This window comes from Eleutherodactylus coqui, chromosome 5 (genome assembly GCF_035609145.1).
Source record: "Eleutherodactylus coqui strain aEleCoq1 chromosome 5, aEleCoq1.hap1, whole genome shotgun sequence".
Lineage (NCBI taxonomy): Eukaryota > Metazoa > Chordata > Amphibia > Anura > Eleutherodactylidae > Eleutherodactylus > Eleutherodactylus coqui.
In genome coordinates, this window is record NC_089841.1 from 207,300,559 (window position 1) to 207,317,394 (window position 16,836).

Sequence of the window (16,836 nt, forward strand, 5' to 3'; positions counted from 1 at the left end):
CCCATTTTTTTTACATGTATACTGTATAATAAAAAACCCAATTTAAAAAATATGACATTTTCTGAATATACGTTCTCTTTAAAGAACAGTGTTAGTTGAATTTGTTGTCCACTTTGGACAATCTCTACTTATTTGTTGTGTCCCATGTCAATAAGCTGATCCTGTAGTGTCCCTCTGCTGGGACCCCCAGCCATCAGCTGTAATCTATAGGAAACAATAACGAGGTGCCGGCTCCATAAAAAAAACATAAAATCACATATAATAAAAGAAACCATTTGAGGCTAGACGCTAGCCTCATACGGTGACTAGTAATATATGTGATTTTGTGTTTGTGAAATAGAGAAGAATCCTTTTTATAGAGCCGGCACTAGAGATGAGCGAACGTGCTCGGCCACGCCCCTTTTTCGCCCGAATACCGCGATTTCCGAGTACTTCCGTACTCGGGCGAAAAAATTCGGGGGGCGCCGTGGCGGCACGGGGGGTAGCAGTGGGGAGTGGGGGGGGGAGAGGGAGAGGGCTCCCCCCTGTTCCCCGCTGCTACCCCCCGCACCGCCACGCCTCTCCCCGCCCCCCGGCGCCCCCCGAATCTTTTCACCCGAGTACTGAAGTACTCGAAAATGGCGGTACTCGGGTGCGTAAGTACTCATTACGAGTACATTCGCTCATCTCTAGCCGGCACCTCTTTGTTGTTTCACTATTTACCTACTCCCGGCTAGCCAGTGCACCAAAGGATCTTCAGCTGTAATGCTATGGAATATTACATATAATCAGCATAGGAGAGCGGTGGATATCTCTATTTAAATTTGTAATCTATGGGAAGCCTGGCAGTAAATGTTCAGCTTCCCTGCAGCGCCGCAACCAGAGAAATGGAAGGCTATGGACACCTTTGGGGGGAATTTTTTTCACTTACAATTGCAATGCAATTACAATATTTGGAGCTGACAATTATTTTGCAGTAGGGTTTAAATAAAATTTTCACTGTTTGTCTTCTGCAGCTTCCACGCATCACTGTGTATAGACACTGCAGTCTAGTTCTCAGTAGGAGATTTAGAATCTGCAGTTTCTGCATGCAGTGATATGTACATTCTGCAGAAGACAAATTGTGTAAACATTTTTAATAAACCCTATTGCAGAAATGATTATCAGCTCAAAATACACGCTTCTAATAAAAAAAGATTGCCCTTTAAAAAGGGGTCCACAGCCTTTAAAGAGACTGTCGCCTATTTTTTAGCCCTACAAGGTAAGCTTATGGGTTGAAAGTAGGTGACCTGCTGAGTCTGGGGATGTAAGTTTTATACTTACCTTCCCAGTCATTTTCCCGATGTAAGCGCTGGAAGCTACCACTGCAGTGCATTGAGAGGTGAAGTTAAAGGGGTTGTCCCGCGCCGAAACGGGTTTTTTTTTTTTTCAACCCCACCCCCCCGTTCGGCGCGAGACAACCCCGATGCAGGGACGTACAGAAAGCTCACCGGAGCGCTTACCTTAATCCCCGCGCTCCGGTGACTTCTATACTTACCTGTGAAGATGGCCGCCGGGATCCTCTGCCTCCGTGGACCGCAGCTCTTCTGTGCGGTCCACTGCCGATTCCAGCCTCCTGATTGGCTGGAATCGGCACGTGACGGGGCGGAGCTACACGGAGCTACCCGGAGCCCCATAGAGAACAGGAGAAGACCTGGACTGCGCAAGCGCGGCTAATTTGGCCATCGGAGGGCGAAAATTAGTCGGCACCATGGAGACGAGGACGCTAGCAACGGAGCAGGTAAGTATAAAACTTTTTATAACTTCTGTATGGCTCATAATTAATGCACAATGTATATTACAATGTGCATTAATATGGCCATACAGAAGTGTATAGACCCACTTGCTGCCGCGGGACAACCCCTTTAAGTAGTCTGCCCATTATAAAATAAGTACAGGCAAATTACCTAGCGCACTGCTCAAAGTATTGAGCAGTAGCTTTCAGCAGTCACACCAGGGAAATGATGGGCTAGATAAGTATTACACTTACATCTCTGGACTCAGCAGGTCACCGACTTTCAGCCTATAAACTTAGATTATAGGGTTTAGGCCTCACACACACACGGGCGAATTTTTGCTGCGGAATCCGGAGAGGGCATGTGCCCCTGGATTCCGCAGCAATAACCCTCCATAGCATGCTATGGCAATGTGATTTTTCATGCCCACGAGTGGAAATCAATTGCAATTTCCACTTGTGGAGGAAGAATTGCAGCATGCTCTATTTTCCTGTGGAACCTGCACGGATGGCTTACATTGAAGTCAATGGAAGCCGTTCGATTCACGGCCATTCCGGAATGTCAATTCCGGAATGACCGTGGGACTCGCGTAATGGCCTAGCAACGGCGCGGGGCTATTTGTACTGCACATGTGCATCCGCAGTTCAGATAGAGAGGAAGAAATACAAGTACAGGTCACCGGCTATGGTCAGGGCCGTATTTTGAGTGGGATTCCGCTGCCAGAATCCGGATCTGCTGTGTGCATGGGGCCTAAAAGTAGGTGACAGATTTCCCTTAAAATTTATACAGTGTCCATTCAAATCAATGTATTGTCGGTGTACTGTAAGCAGGAGCAAATTTTCTAGAAATGGGCTTATAGAAACATAGTACGTTAGGCTGAAAGAAGACAATGTCCATTTGGTTAAGCCTGTTTCCACACCCCCCCTTGTTGATCCAGAGGAAGGCAAAAAAAAACCATTTAGGCAGAAGCCAATTTTGCCCATTTTGGGGGAAAAAACTCCTTCCTGACTCCATATTGACAGTCAGAATAATCACTGGATCAACGTTTGAAAGTTCCTACCTGACTCCAAGACCTGTTATTTGTTGTGGTCTAAATGAGCTGCATTTAGAGCAATTATGTCCTAGTGCGGACTGCCCAAGGTGCTTGATGGACACAGGCACAATTTTGCATATGTTCTGGGACTGTCATGTTTTGCAAGCTTATTGGAGGGATGTTCTTGAGTTCATAGACATGCATCTGGGAGCACCGCATATCTTACACCCTAAGGTCTGTCTCTTTGGTCTTGTGGAAGACATTCCGGTCAATATGGCAGCACGCACCCTATACAAGTTGCTTTTTTTCTGTGCTACCAAAGGTAATTCTTGCGGTATGTTCTATTTCTGAGCAGGCCTCGCAGAAACCTGCACAGAAATGTCAGTAAAGACCCACCGGCTCCGCTCTACGCATGCACCGGCTGGACAGCAGCCGGCACATCACAGAGCATCAGAGACGCCGGGAGCGGGTGAGCCGCAGGTCTCTGCAGGGGCACGGGTCCGCATCCCGCAGTCAGAATTCTCGGGATCCGACCCGGTCGTCTGCAAGCGGCCTTAAGGGGGTGAGAAAACTGTAATGTTCTAACTTTGTGAAGTATTCTTGATGACTCTCCCTTGTTGCTTTGCATTGTGATGTATGACATGCCCAATAAACGTTCCTTTAAAAAAAAAGTGAAGAATGTATGGGTCCCAGCACTAATTTGAGTGTATAAAAAGAAGTAGAGGCTTGGCTGTCTCTTCGCTGAAAGGAATGACAGTTGAAGAAACCTACAAGAGAGAAGATAAACTGAAATGTCATAAAGTGTATAATCTAAAAACCATTTTAATAACCTGGCATCGGTTTCTGAACCAAAAATAACGTCATTAACTAGGAGATACAGAATGGGTTCCTATTTGTGAATCTGTAACATGGTGTATATGAACTTGCATGACGTTTCTCCTCATTGTAACCAGCTAAAATTGTAAATTTGACATATAAAGTTTATTTCAGGTAGAATTGCATTTGACACCACAATCTTTTTATAATGGCTTCAGTGGAGCGATATATCTATCTACCTATTGCTATCTTGTCTTGAATAATCACAAGTATCTTAACAGTCACTAAAATATTCTCTCTCCTTCCAGGCAGATACTACTGCAGACACTGTGAGTAAATTTTCCAGCACGGAGAAAGCATACAAGATAGTCCTTGCCGGAGATGCTGCTGTTGGAAAATCTAGTTTTCTCATGAGGCTTTGTAAAAATGAATTTCGAGGCAACACAAGTGCAACACTAGGTCTGTTAACACATTGATATCATATATTGTACCTGTAGTAAATTTAGAGTAAGACTGTAGTGTAGCACATAGTACATTGCTAAGTTTATAGAAAATAAGGCCAAGGGCAACAAGCAAACTAGGCCCCTTCACTCACCATAAAAATGCCAGTTAGTCACCAATTTTTACTCTCCTAGAATGGTAAAGTTCCTGGTGGTCTAGGGCAGTGAAGGGAGTATTGGCATAGACCCTGATGATATGCAGCAGATAATGAGGGACTCTTTACTCACCTTTCCAAGATCCTGGACCATGTTAGTCTGTTTCAAGCTAGTTGTATTCAGTTTCCCCTTCTTTCCGATCATAAAGCTGGTTACTGGCGGTGTAGTCCTACTCTATACAAGACACAGTGGCTTAGACACTGTTCTATGTTCCATCACTTTCCTTGCTATGGGTAGGCTTTGGAGAAAGGAGATGTAAGCTGTGTGGGATACCAGTCAGGCGAAGGGTGTCACAGGAAGGAAAAGAATGAGGGCTCACAATTGGCAAACAGGTTCTTTACTGGTTGTGGACACTAGAACACATGGCCACACAATAAGCCAATAATCTTATGAACACAAGGCTGAGATGGCCAATAACTAGGCAGTGGTGGTAACGTTCCCTGGAATGGATGCACTACAGCCATGACTTCTTGGCACTGGTTTCCCATGGATTGGTGATAAATGGTGAAGGCCCTGATCGTTGTGTTTCAGCTTGCATAGCTGGACTCCCGGGTCACTCTCCTGCTGATGTCCCATGAACGATGTCTTCTCAGGGCTGGCACCCATAGATGACTCCTGGAATCCACCCTTTTACTGCACTTTTTCAGAAAGCTTCATTTCTTGTCACACTACTATGTCACTGACTCAGGATGAGAAGTGGATACCCAATAAGTCACTTTACCATTGAGATATTAGTGACATCCCCACACTTTCCCAACTTCTTGGTGTCCCTTTCCTGTCCTTAGATGACTACGCCTTCACCCATGTTCACCAGATATCACCTACCATGATACCACTGGACCTTATATATGTAAAAACATATATAATAACAATAATGTTATTTATGCAATACAATAAACTCTTTAATACAAGCAGCAATAGAGACTTCCCTAGGGGCACTCCTACACTCCCTTACGGAGTAATGATCCAAAAATTACTAAAATTAGCAGGAACACAAACGAGATAACAAAGTTGTAACCAATGCATTTTGTTCATAATTGTATATGTTGCCTGTGCCATTACTGCTTTACATTTTTACACTTTACAGAATAGTGTTAAGTGGGTTCCTTTTAAGATCTAGATCTGTGTTTTCTGTAACTGTTCATTACTGGCAACAATATTTGAATTATTGTCAGTTTTTTACTTTTAAAGAATCTAACAATATAAACTGAAAAAAAAACTAGCATTTAGCTTTTTGTGAAAATAGGTCTACTAATTCAGATGCATAAATTGAATTTCTTATGCCTTTATAACAAATCTGTATCAGGGACCCCCAACTGTTGCATACCATTTTAGTACTGCTATACTCATATGTGATGGGGGGGGGGGGGGGGGTTCTGGACAGGTACCAGGTGTTCAGGGACCAGGGCCTGGGTGCGACTGCTACCTCTGCCCCCCTATAGCTACACTCCATAATTAAATAATTAGAAATTTTAGCTGCATGCTGACTATCATACACTCTATAAACTCCAATGTTACGGTCCTTTTAGACAAGCCGATTTTCGATTGAACGAGCGAGTGACATCATCGCTAACTTGTTAACATTCATGCAGTCTGTTTAGACCGGCAGAGGCATCATTGGCTCATTCAAATGAGAATCGTTTAGTCGTTCGGTCTCCATATAAGCGAATACAAGAATTCAATGGTTGCTGTTTAAGCCAAAACGATAAATGAACGAGCCAATGATGATTTTTATGCCTGCGTAAAATGAATGGCGAACGAAAAGTGAACGATTCTCGTTCGCCATTGAGTCATTGGCTCACGTTTAGACTGAACAATTTGGTCACTTTTACTCATTTGAACGATTTTTGGGACGATAATCGTTACATCTTGACACAGCATTAGAGATGAGCGGGCACCCAAATGCTTGAGTCCGCGTTATTCGAGTTGAGCTTTTCGTAAAATTCGAGAGCTCTACTAAAGTAACGAACCCCATTGACTACAATGGGAGACTCGAGCATTTTTGTATGTGGAACGCTGGGTGCCGAGCTTTTTTTTTTCTTTCTGGGTTCGTTTCTTTCTCTCTCCTGCCTGCCTGCCAGACAAAAAATTTGCCAATGACGCGCGCTGCGTCGTGGCGGGGAGGGGCCAAAACAGGCACGTCACCGCGGGGAAGAGCCAAAAACTGGGGGAGGGCCGAACACGGCGTGATGCTCGTTCGAGTAATGAGCACCATCGAGTACACTAATACTCGAACAAGCATCAAGCTCGGCAGAGTATGTTCGCTCAACTCTACACAGCATTACTTTTGTGGCCTAAAATCCTATCCTCTGCTTTAGTTTTATCGGCTGGGGAATCATGACTGTTACTACAATCCTGTGACTATAGTTTAACTTTAGCATTTCCTACAATTATGATACCGTTTCTTTTCATAACATAACTTCCTCTTTTTCATTTCCTTTTTAAAAATAGGAGTAGATTTTCAAATGAAGACATTGGTGGTGGATGGGGAACCAGCCGTATTACAATTGTGGGATACTGCTGGTCAAGAAAGGTAAAGCATCAGAAGTTTTATAGTTTGTTATAGGTTATTCTATTTTTTTTTCCTTTTAACTAATCCGTTTACCTTATTTTTTGGACTATAAAATGCATTTGGGTTTTACACAACAAAATATAGGAAAAGGATATTTCCTATCAATTAAAACTTCCCTGGTGGTCTAAGAAGTTAAAAGGTCAATGTCACTAACTTTGGTGGTCTAGGGCACTGCTTCTCTTTTGGTATTGTAGGGTATGTGAAGGGGTTAACAGCCAACTGTATGCTCCGGTTATACACAAGCTCTGTTCACATCAGCATTTGTGTATCTGTTCTCATTTGGGTGTCTGCTTTCTGTTTAAATCCAAGTTGAAATAACGCTGCATGTCATCTGGGAAACTGACAGACAGCTGGACAGAAACTGCACAGGCCCCATCAAAGTCAATAGGGTCTGTTTGACACCGGTCAGTTCTGCCATAAGACGGGTCTGTTGGACACTGGGGCTTCTGTTTTTCTATTTACATAATGGAGCAGGAAAATGGAACCCAAAGCAGTAATGTGAACTGGCCTTACTGTGCCCTCATCTATTTACCACTGAAACAAATTACAATGGCGCACGTAGACACTTAACATTTCCTTGTCTTCATAAACGCCTTTGTTACTTGTCTAATTGCGCTTTTTGCTTCACTGTATATTTTTTATTTTAGTTTTTTTCTCCCTCAATGACATTATACATGCACCTCCCTCTGCAGCACAAGCTATACTTACACACCTGTATACAGGTGTGCTGCATATAAAGTACATATATACAGCAAATGTGACATATACACACAGCTTAGCAGCATACTCTTACATTCCTGTGGGCAACTAAGCACCAAGCCCACACAAACATGACCCAAAGACACGGGTTATTGGAAACTGACCCTGCGCTGCAGAGAAGATAACAAGGCCCTACCTACAAAGCTGGGCGATCGCCTCAATAAAGGCGTCTCTACGCTGGAACCTCAGCACTGCTCTCCCTAAAAGGGTGACACTCGCAACCAGGCCGAACTGACACATTAAATGCACAAATTCACTTACCACACAACCTCGCACACTAAAGCAGATGGTAAAGCTGAATATAACAGAGAGGGATTAGTTTGTATATTGGCCAATAAACTTAAGCTGCAAGGCCCCGACAAGGCTCCTCGTGTCTTGCAGTCCCTACTCTAGCAAGACACATATCAGGCAGCACAGGACACAGTTCCCACAGCCTGGAACTCAAACACAACAGAACACACTGCAAGCTGCAAAGCAAGACCACAAGACACTACTCACACAGCAAGGTGCAAGCTGACCAGACACTACTCACACAGCAGACAAGACTGAGGAAATACAGCTTCCTTATTGCAGAGGGGCTGGGGTATATATCTACACCCAGACCCAGCGGATTGGCTGACCTGAACAACTACACCCAGCCAGCTCAATTAACCCTCACCTGTTCAGGTGTGCTATTTGAACCCCGTAGAGCAACAAACTCCAGCAGCACAACCTAACACATACGCCATCTACACACACTTCATATACACGCAGTTTGGCTACACAAACTCACACACACACTGAGCTCCGATGTACATATACATACACACAGCTCTGTGCAGACATCCTGATTGTATAAATGATTCTAAACACTTGTGCACACTAATCTAGTTTTATTCATCATCCTGCTGCCCATGTCTTAATTCTCCCTGCATCTGATCACATGATGATGAGAAAGGTCCTAAAAGGTCCCTCATACTTTCATTTGTATTACTGCCCTGGTTCCTTGGTCTGAAGTTTTCTCTCCCACAGTTGAAACTGAATACAATTCCTCCCTACCCAGCACTAATGATATAGATTGGTGCTGGGCAGTGGGAAAGACAAGTATGCAGAGCATCTTATCAGCACTTTTTTCTGTCAGTAAGGAAGCGGTGTGGTGGATCTGGCAGTGCCAGACCTCCCTGGCTTCAGATCATAAGACAAACACTTTTTAGCAAGATATTTTTCTTCCTAAAAATTGCATCTTATAGTCTGAAAAATGTGATAATTTTGTAGATAGATTGATTCCATTTTGTAATAGAGCTTTATATCAATACAGAAAGAAAAAAAGGGTATGAAGCCAAACACATAAAATTCATAAAATAAACAACATAAGAAGACTAAAATAAAATCAAGGCTCTGTTGAATGGGAATTTAAAGTGCATGACAAATCTCAGTATATGTAGGAAGTATATGGGTCCCAGAGACTCTGACTTGTAAAGCACATACATAAATGAAAGTAATACTATATATAAATAAAGTGAACTAAGTACAAGCCAAGTCAAAACCACATGCTGAAAAATATTCACCAATGGAGGTGTTTCCTGGCTCAATTGGTGGGTATTTTTTCAGCATGTGGTTTTGACTTGGCTTCTACTTACTTCACTTTATTTATGTGTAGTACTACTTTCATTTCTGTATGTGTTTTACAAGTCAGAGTCTCTGGGACCCATATACTTCTCATAAATTCCCATTCAACGGATCCTTGATTTTATTTTGGCCATCTAAAATATTTTATGTATTTTCTCAAAAAATTAATTGTTTGACTTCATACTACCGTATATACTCGAGTATTAGCCGACCCAAGTGTAAGCCGAGTCAATAAGTTTTACCACAAAAAACAGGTAAAACGTATTGACTCGAGTATAAGCCTAGCTATACTCGAGTACATACTAGGTAAAGAAAAAATGCAATACTCACCTTCCAGCTGGGGTCTGTGTCCCTGGCACGATGGTCTCCCGTCAGTGCGGCAAGCTGCTTGAGAATTCTCCTCGCTGTTATCTCCCTGCTCGATTTTGAATTTCCCCGCCGTCAGCGCTGTGATTGGATCGAGCGCCAGCCAATTACAGCTGGTGCTCGATAAACCAATCACAGCCATTCAGTGATGTCATCCACTGAATGGCTGTGAATGATCGAGCGCCAGCTGTGATTGACTGGCGCTCGATCCAACACAGCCCTTACCTACACAGCGCTGACAGCGGGGGAATTCAAAGCTGAGCAGGGAGATGACAGTGGGGAAAATTCTCAAGCAGCTTGCTGCACCGCCAGGGAGACTATCGCGCTGGGGACACAGACGCCGGCTGGGAGGTGAGTATTGTGGGTTTTTTGTTGTTTTTTTTCACCTCACTCGAGTATAAGCTGAGGGGGGCTTTTTCAGCATAAAAAAATGTGCTGAAAAACTAGGCTTATACTTGAGTATATATGGTACTTTCTTTTCTTTCTGTGTTGATTTTGAGTGCTGGAGTACCTGTAGGCCTCTTTCACATGGGTCACAGCAATATCGCAGCTGTGTTCTGAGTGATATCGCTGCGCTTTTTGCAATTTTGTGTCACTATAAATTCGCATGTAGTGCTACAAAGCTGCATGAATATGTAGCGCTCTTTTGCTTGAATTTTCTGGGGGTGGGGGGGGGGGGGGTTATGGCTTGAAATATAAACCATACCCCAAAAATGCGCCCTATCTGCATTTAAAAAACAAAACTAACAAAAAACCCATACATTACCAAACAGGCGCTGTCTGCTCTGCTGCAATTCTCCTCTGAAGCTCTGGCACTTGTTTGTAGTCTTTAGCCAGTGCTGGTTTCATTCAATGTGATGGCTGTGATTGGTTCATTGAGCACAGCAGTGATTGGCGGCGCTTGAGAACCAATCAGAGCTAGTGCTTCCTGGATGTTGTGTTTTTGAAAACGCGTTTTTATGCGATGTAATGCAACAGAAAGGAAGGCTCCATAGGGAAACATCACACGATTTTATCTCCCGTGTGAAAGTGGCCTTATATCATTATTGTCATGGGGGAACATTGACCCCCATGAATATGCCTGGACTCTTTGGGAAATCCCGCATGCTTTGATATGTATAATAGAGCTTTGTATGCTAAAAAATTTTGGATTCAAAAATGTCATGACTAACTTTGTTGTTTCAGATTTCGGAGTATTGCAAAGTCTTACTTCAGAAGAGCAGATGGAGTTTTACTTCTCTATGACGTGACTTGTGAGAAGAGCTTCTTGAATGTGAGGGAATGGATAGATATGATTGAGGTAAATACAGCCTATATTTAAGGGTGGCTTTAGACGAGCGTGATTTCGTCATGCTTTGCAGCCATGAAAATCACGGTCGCGAAATGTGCCGAAACAAAACCATTGATTTTATTGTTTCATGCTTGCTAGCAGGAATCTCGTGCATTATTACTAAATGCAAGAAAAGATAGGATTTGCCCTACCTTTCTCGTATGTAGTTTTTCTAGGAATTCCCATAGGAATAGCGCAGAGTTTGAATAGTCAAAGAAAAATATAAAAATTACTGGTTCATGCGCAAGTACATTCCATAGCTCTGAACATATTTGCGCATGTGTTTGTGTTTAAGCCCTAAGGCCTCCTGCACAGGGTGATTTTTCCACCCAGCTTTGTGTACAGAGAATCGGGAACCACATCCATTAAAACCCACAGGTTTCAATTGGTCCCCTTGATTTTCTGCACGCTTTTCCACCATTTGTGAAAATACGTGACATGCTCTATTATCGTCTGCATTTGCGCCCCCGACGCTCCGTAGGAGTCTATGGGGTGCGCAATAATTTGATACACACTATTCTTTCAGAGTGGAATCCAGTTCACAGCCTGCTCCAGCTTTCATGGAAATGCTGCTTCTCTTCACCATCTGTTTCATTCCTTGCAACCCAATGAGTGAAATCCATAATCCACAAATGCGCATAAAGTAGAGTAGGTCCTATTTTTTGCACGTGCGAGAAATGTACGTGTAAAGATGGAAAATGTGTACAAACCCATTGATGTTAATGGGTTCTATTCTCTGCTTATCGCGCACACAAATACGCCCGTGTGAAGGAGCCCTTACTGTCTTCTGACCCCACTGAGCGCATATATAGAACACAGCAATGCGCAGAACGCAGATAGGCGCATTCTGCGAATAGTTGTGACCTATAATTGATCGCACATCCGCATAATAAGCGGACATGTGACTAATCCCATTGGGATGCATTTGGTCTATAGATCTGCAGATCGCAAGCACGTCTGCAGATCGGACTAAAAAACGGTCGTGTGACCGAGGCCTAAATGTACACACAGTTCATGTATATTAAAAGTTCAGAAAATGATTGGTTGTGAAACGTTGACATGAATGTATTTCCCACACTGTAGCTGACACATAATAAATACACTCTCTACAAAAGTCCAGTCAACCATTATAGCTGTCATCTTGCTTTGTAGGATTCAACAAATGCCAGTGTACCAATAATGATGGTTGGAAATAAAGCTGATCTCCGACAAACAGTCTCAGAACAAGGTCATAAATGTGTGCCGACCAGTTATGGAGAAAAGTTATCCATGGTAAGTATCAAAGGTAGAACACAAAACTGCATTGAGAGCAATTAACACAAGATGCTTGAAGGAATGTTAATAAAACCAAAGAATCAGATTTATGCAGAAAAGTGTATAATGAAATATTAAAATGTTCCCTACTTCCTCTATCCCACTTCTTGCTATGATGGTCAAATTGTCAAGGTACCTTGAACACACAGGACCACAGAAAACAGCATAAAATCAAGTGAGCAAGTTTTCTATGGATCAGTTTTGGCGAGAATTCAGATTAGAATGGGAAAATCAAATTATCTGAGAAACGTAGAATGATGCATGGTCATCGATAGTGATAAGCGAACTTCTCAAATGTTCAGTTTGACTGGTTCGCCGAACCTGAACTTCATCAATACCTCTAAAACTGGTGTATAATGCTGTCCACAAGAAGAAGAAGAAAAAGATCAGGAAGAGTAGGAAGAGGAAGAAGAATAGGAAATTTTGGGGGCTTCAGCCAAGACAAACTGCCCAAGGTATGGGTTCACACCAAAGCAAAGTTCGATCCAAAACAGGGTTCAACTGTTTAAGTTTGCTCAACTCTAGTAATCGGTGATAGACTTTCTGGGGACAGTACTTCAATAACTGCCAACCTTGCAGGGTTTCATTCAATGAAAGGGGATCAGGTAGATGTAAACAACTTGGGTCAGAAGTGGAAGTCAAGAATCGTTCTGACAAACAGGTGATGCAGTTAAGTAAACTGCACGTAAATACAACACTGGTGCTCCAACTAATGTGTCATTAACAACTCTTCGTTCCTTAGCATAGATGGGTTATAACAGCAGGCAACCAGTTTGAGTACCATTGCTATCTAAGAAAAACAGAAAGGCAAGACTCCATTGGGAAAAGAGCACAAAAAAGTATATCACTAAGCAGTGGAATAACATCACCTGTTCAGATGAATCCAGATTTCTATTGTATCATGCTGATAGAAGGGCTTGCTTTGGCACACGCAGCATGAATCGAGGAACTCTTCCTATCAGGTGTCATCAGTTCAAGCTGGTGGAGGTAGAATAATAGTATGGGAAATGTTTTCTTGGCATGCCCTGGGTCTACCAAGGTCACCTACACACTAGCGATATTTTTTCTTATGATGCGAGAGCAAGTGATAATACAAGCCTCACAGCGCTAAGAAAACTCTGCGATATCACTCATTGTTATAAATGGGGCCGGCGGCAGCAGTGCCAGCCCCATTGAAAACATAGGGAGTACATTGTGGACTTCTGCCACAGCTGTGACAGCTATGGCAGGGGATTCCTTCATCCCCAAGGGGACCGCAGGGATGAAGAAATCCTCTTCCATAGCTGTCACTGCTGTTGCAGAAGTCTGCAGTGCTATCCAATTGCTTTGAATGCAGTCGGCGCTGCTACGGCCCCATTGAAAGCAGTAGGTTGCAGGCAATTCCTGCAGCGATGCTTTTCTGGGAAAGGCTTGAAATATAAGCCCTTCCCTGAAAAATCATCCCTAGCTGAAAAAAAAGTAAAAAAAACCTAGAAGAGCTGTGCACCTCTTCTCTCTGGCCCCGGCAGTCGTCTTCTGTCTTCTAGAGGTCGGGATTGAAAAATCCCCACCCCCAAAATGCGCTGGTCTGATTGGCTGAGCCCTCAGCCAATCACAGGCAGTGCTCAGCCATTGAATGACAGCTGAGCGCTGCCTGTGATTGGTCACGGCGCTCAGCCAATCACAGGCAGCGCTCAGCCATTTATTGAATTATGTAATTAAGTAGCCATTTAGTGTAGATACACTGTAATATAATTTGGGATTCTTACAGCAAATTAACTCTTTTTTTTTCTTTTGTATAGACATATGGAGCTTTATTCTGTGAAACTAGTGCCAAAGAGGGATCAAATATTGTGGAGGCTGTCCTTCATCTTGCACGGTAATTATATTGCTTCTAACTATATCAAGATTACAGCAAGATCGACAATGAATGGAACAAAATGCCTGAGCTTGGTTATTGTGTGCACTGAAAACAAAGCAATAAAATTAAAAATAATGGGTGGCACTGTCGCCATGAGCATTATTAGCAATAGGTATTTTTTACAATGTGAGCCTCCATATTGATTTGAAATAATGTGCGGACTGTGCTCTGACCATTGGGGACTTTGTGCAGAACAAGCCAGCCGTGTGCTCTTTAAGATTTACTTTCTATTGTCTTTGCTTGTTTAGGGAAGTGAGGAAGCGCAGCGATAATGAAGATGATAGAGGATCTGTAACCAATCTTTCGGGAGCCATTACCAAAAAGCCAACACAAATGAAAAACTGCTGTAATGTGTAAAGTTTTCTAACAAGCCCCCTTCCAATCATACAATGCTACTTTTTATAAGTTGCTTTGGACAAAGGATTGTAGATAAGTGATACTATACTGTCTGTTGTTCCCCATTGCTTCCCCTTGTAATGCACATTGCACCTGGCCACTGATAGATTGCATCAGTACATGTACAGACTACAACATGGATCAATGACATCAACGATTATTTTAACGAAACGATGCTAATAAACATGTTCATTTGTGTATTGATATGTGTAGAATGCTTGTCATTTGTCTGTTTTTGTACATTAATTTATAAATGTGTCTTTTTATGCTTTTTATGGTATTCTGAAAACCACCTCTAAAGCACTATGTGAATGTGTATTTGGCCTAAATTACACTATTGCTCTTATTCATAATTTATTAAAAAAATCATGCCAAGAATGTGTTTCTGTTGTCTTATTAATATTTCATTCCAAGCAGGTGTGTTTATCGGATGTGTTGTAAAATGTACGATTTTGGTACGGTCCAGTGGAACTACAGATGGAAAGTTATACATGAATGAAAAGGCAGAGTTCTCTGACCCGTACAGGAATAGGATTTTCCCTTACCTCTATGGATTGAGCCATTTTATAAACTAAGGATCCCATCATGAAGCTCTCGGGTGGACAGTATAGAGTCTTTATTGTTTCTGCTATATTGGAAAACACAATAGTTTCTAATTAACGATCAGCTCCTCATTATTTAATGCAGTAACCCACTTTACCTTACATAGTATCACAGTATGTAAGGTCAAGAAAATACATATGTCCATCCAGTTCAGGCTATTGCCCCCCACATGTTGATCCAGAGGAAGGCAATATAACTCCAATGAGGTAGAAGCCAATGTTTCCCATTTAAGGGAAAAAATTCCTTCCTGACTCCAATCTGGCAATCAGAATAATCTTTGGATAACCGACCCTTCTGAAGTAATTAGTGACTATAACATGTAATATTGTAACGCTCAAGAAAGGTGTATAGGTCCCTCTGTCTTGAGCCTACTCAGAGCTGGTGTGTGCATGCTTTGTCTGAAGTGTCTTTCTCCTTCCCTAAAGACGGTCTGGACACCTGCTGTCCCTCCCCTCCTTGCGGTGTCTGGGGTGCGTGCATTGAGAAGTGTGGGGTACGGTGAACACGCAGATGCAGGCGCCCGCAGGTTACTCCTTATCCCTTGGCAGGTGCGGCCTCCAGACATCTTATGCCTTATATATGTGTCAGGTGTGTGATGCCTGACACTATTCCCGGTTATGTGAGCACGGTGGCTGACTCTCTATTTCCCGTGGAGTGAAGACACTTGATCTAGCTATGATTTACCATCTTTATGCATGTGAGCTCTGGGTGGGGTTCCTGTTGTATGTCGTATGCACTACCTGTTGTATGTTGGTGTAAACAGTGACCTGTGTTATGTGTCTGTGCTGGTGGCTAGACATGAGGTATGAACAGTCCTGTTCTATGTGGTGCGCATTACCTGTTGTATGTTGGTGAGAACAGCGACATGTTCTGTATGTCTGTGCTGGTGGCTAGACGGGAGGTGTTAACTGTCCTGTTCTGGGTTCAGTGTGTGTGAATAGAGTTGTATCCTGTGTGCTTAGTGCATCTCTCCAGGTCCCTAATCAGGGATAGCCAGATCCCAGATGAAGACAGTGGGGCCGACCTTATCAGGATGATTACCTTGCTTTTAGGAAGGGGTTCCTCACTTTCCCTGATTAGTAATCCTGTCTGGAGAGGTGTAGTTTGTAAGTGCAAATACTATATGTGTGTTTGCGGGTTTTAAATGGGACACATTTGCAACTGTTTGGAGGAGTGGCGCTTTAGTGCACCAAGCAGACATAACAAGGAGTTTAAGAGGGGACTAGATGCCTTTCTAGAGTGCTATGATATTACAGGATATAGACATTAAATAACCAGACGGGTTGTTGACACAGGTCTTGGAGTCAGGTAGGAATTTTCAAACGTTGATCCAGGGATTATTCTGACTGCCATTATGGAGTGGGGAAGGAATTTTTTCCCCCAAAAGGGCTAATTGGCTTCTGCCTTGTTTTTTTTTGGCCTTCCTCTGGATCAACAAGGAGGGGTGGAAACAGGCTGAACTAGATGGACGTCATCTCCCTTCAGCCTAACATACTATGTTACTATGTATGTCACTATGTTACAGAGGCACTCTGGTGGGTCTTCTGCTTCCATTTGCCATGGAAGCTAAAGAACACTGCACTGACATTTGGGATGTTCGTAGGGTTTCCTCCATTGAATATGGATGTTATTTGTGCCTGAGTCGTTTAGCCAGACACGGCCAGTTGCAATCATTAAGCACCCATGAGCAGCCACTGCGCTGTCCACTGTGGGTTGTAATATCTTCCAC

General features: G+C 43.0%; 1 protein-coding gene across 1 annotated transcript in view; it reads left to right on the plus strand.

The window, feature by feature from the left end:
- Positions 1-14,882, plus strand: part of RASEF (RAS and EF-hand domain containing) — a 79,458-nt gene extending 64,576 nt beyond the window's left edge. The window contains exons 12-17 of the mRNA XM_066604129.1: positions 3,912-4,062; positions 6,711-6,792; positions 10,750-10,864; positions 12,047-12,166; positions 13,990-14,066; positions 14,357-14,882. Of these exons, the coding sequence (XP_066460226.1) occupies positions 3,912-4,062; positions 6,711-6,792; positions 10,750-10,864; positions 12,047-12,166; positions 13,990-14,066; positions 14,357-14,465 (654 nt within the window). The 3' untranslated portion in view covers positions 14,466-14,882. The remainder of the gene's footprint in view (positions 1-3,911; positions 4,063-6,710; positions 6,793-10,749; positions 10,865-12,046; positions 12,167-13,989; positions 14,067-14,356) is intronic.
- Positions 14,883-16,836: the final 1,954 nt, after the last annotated feature.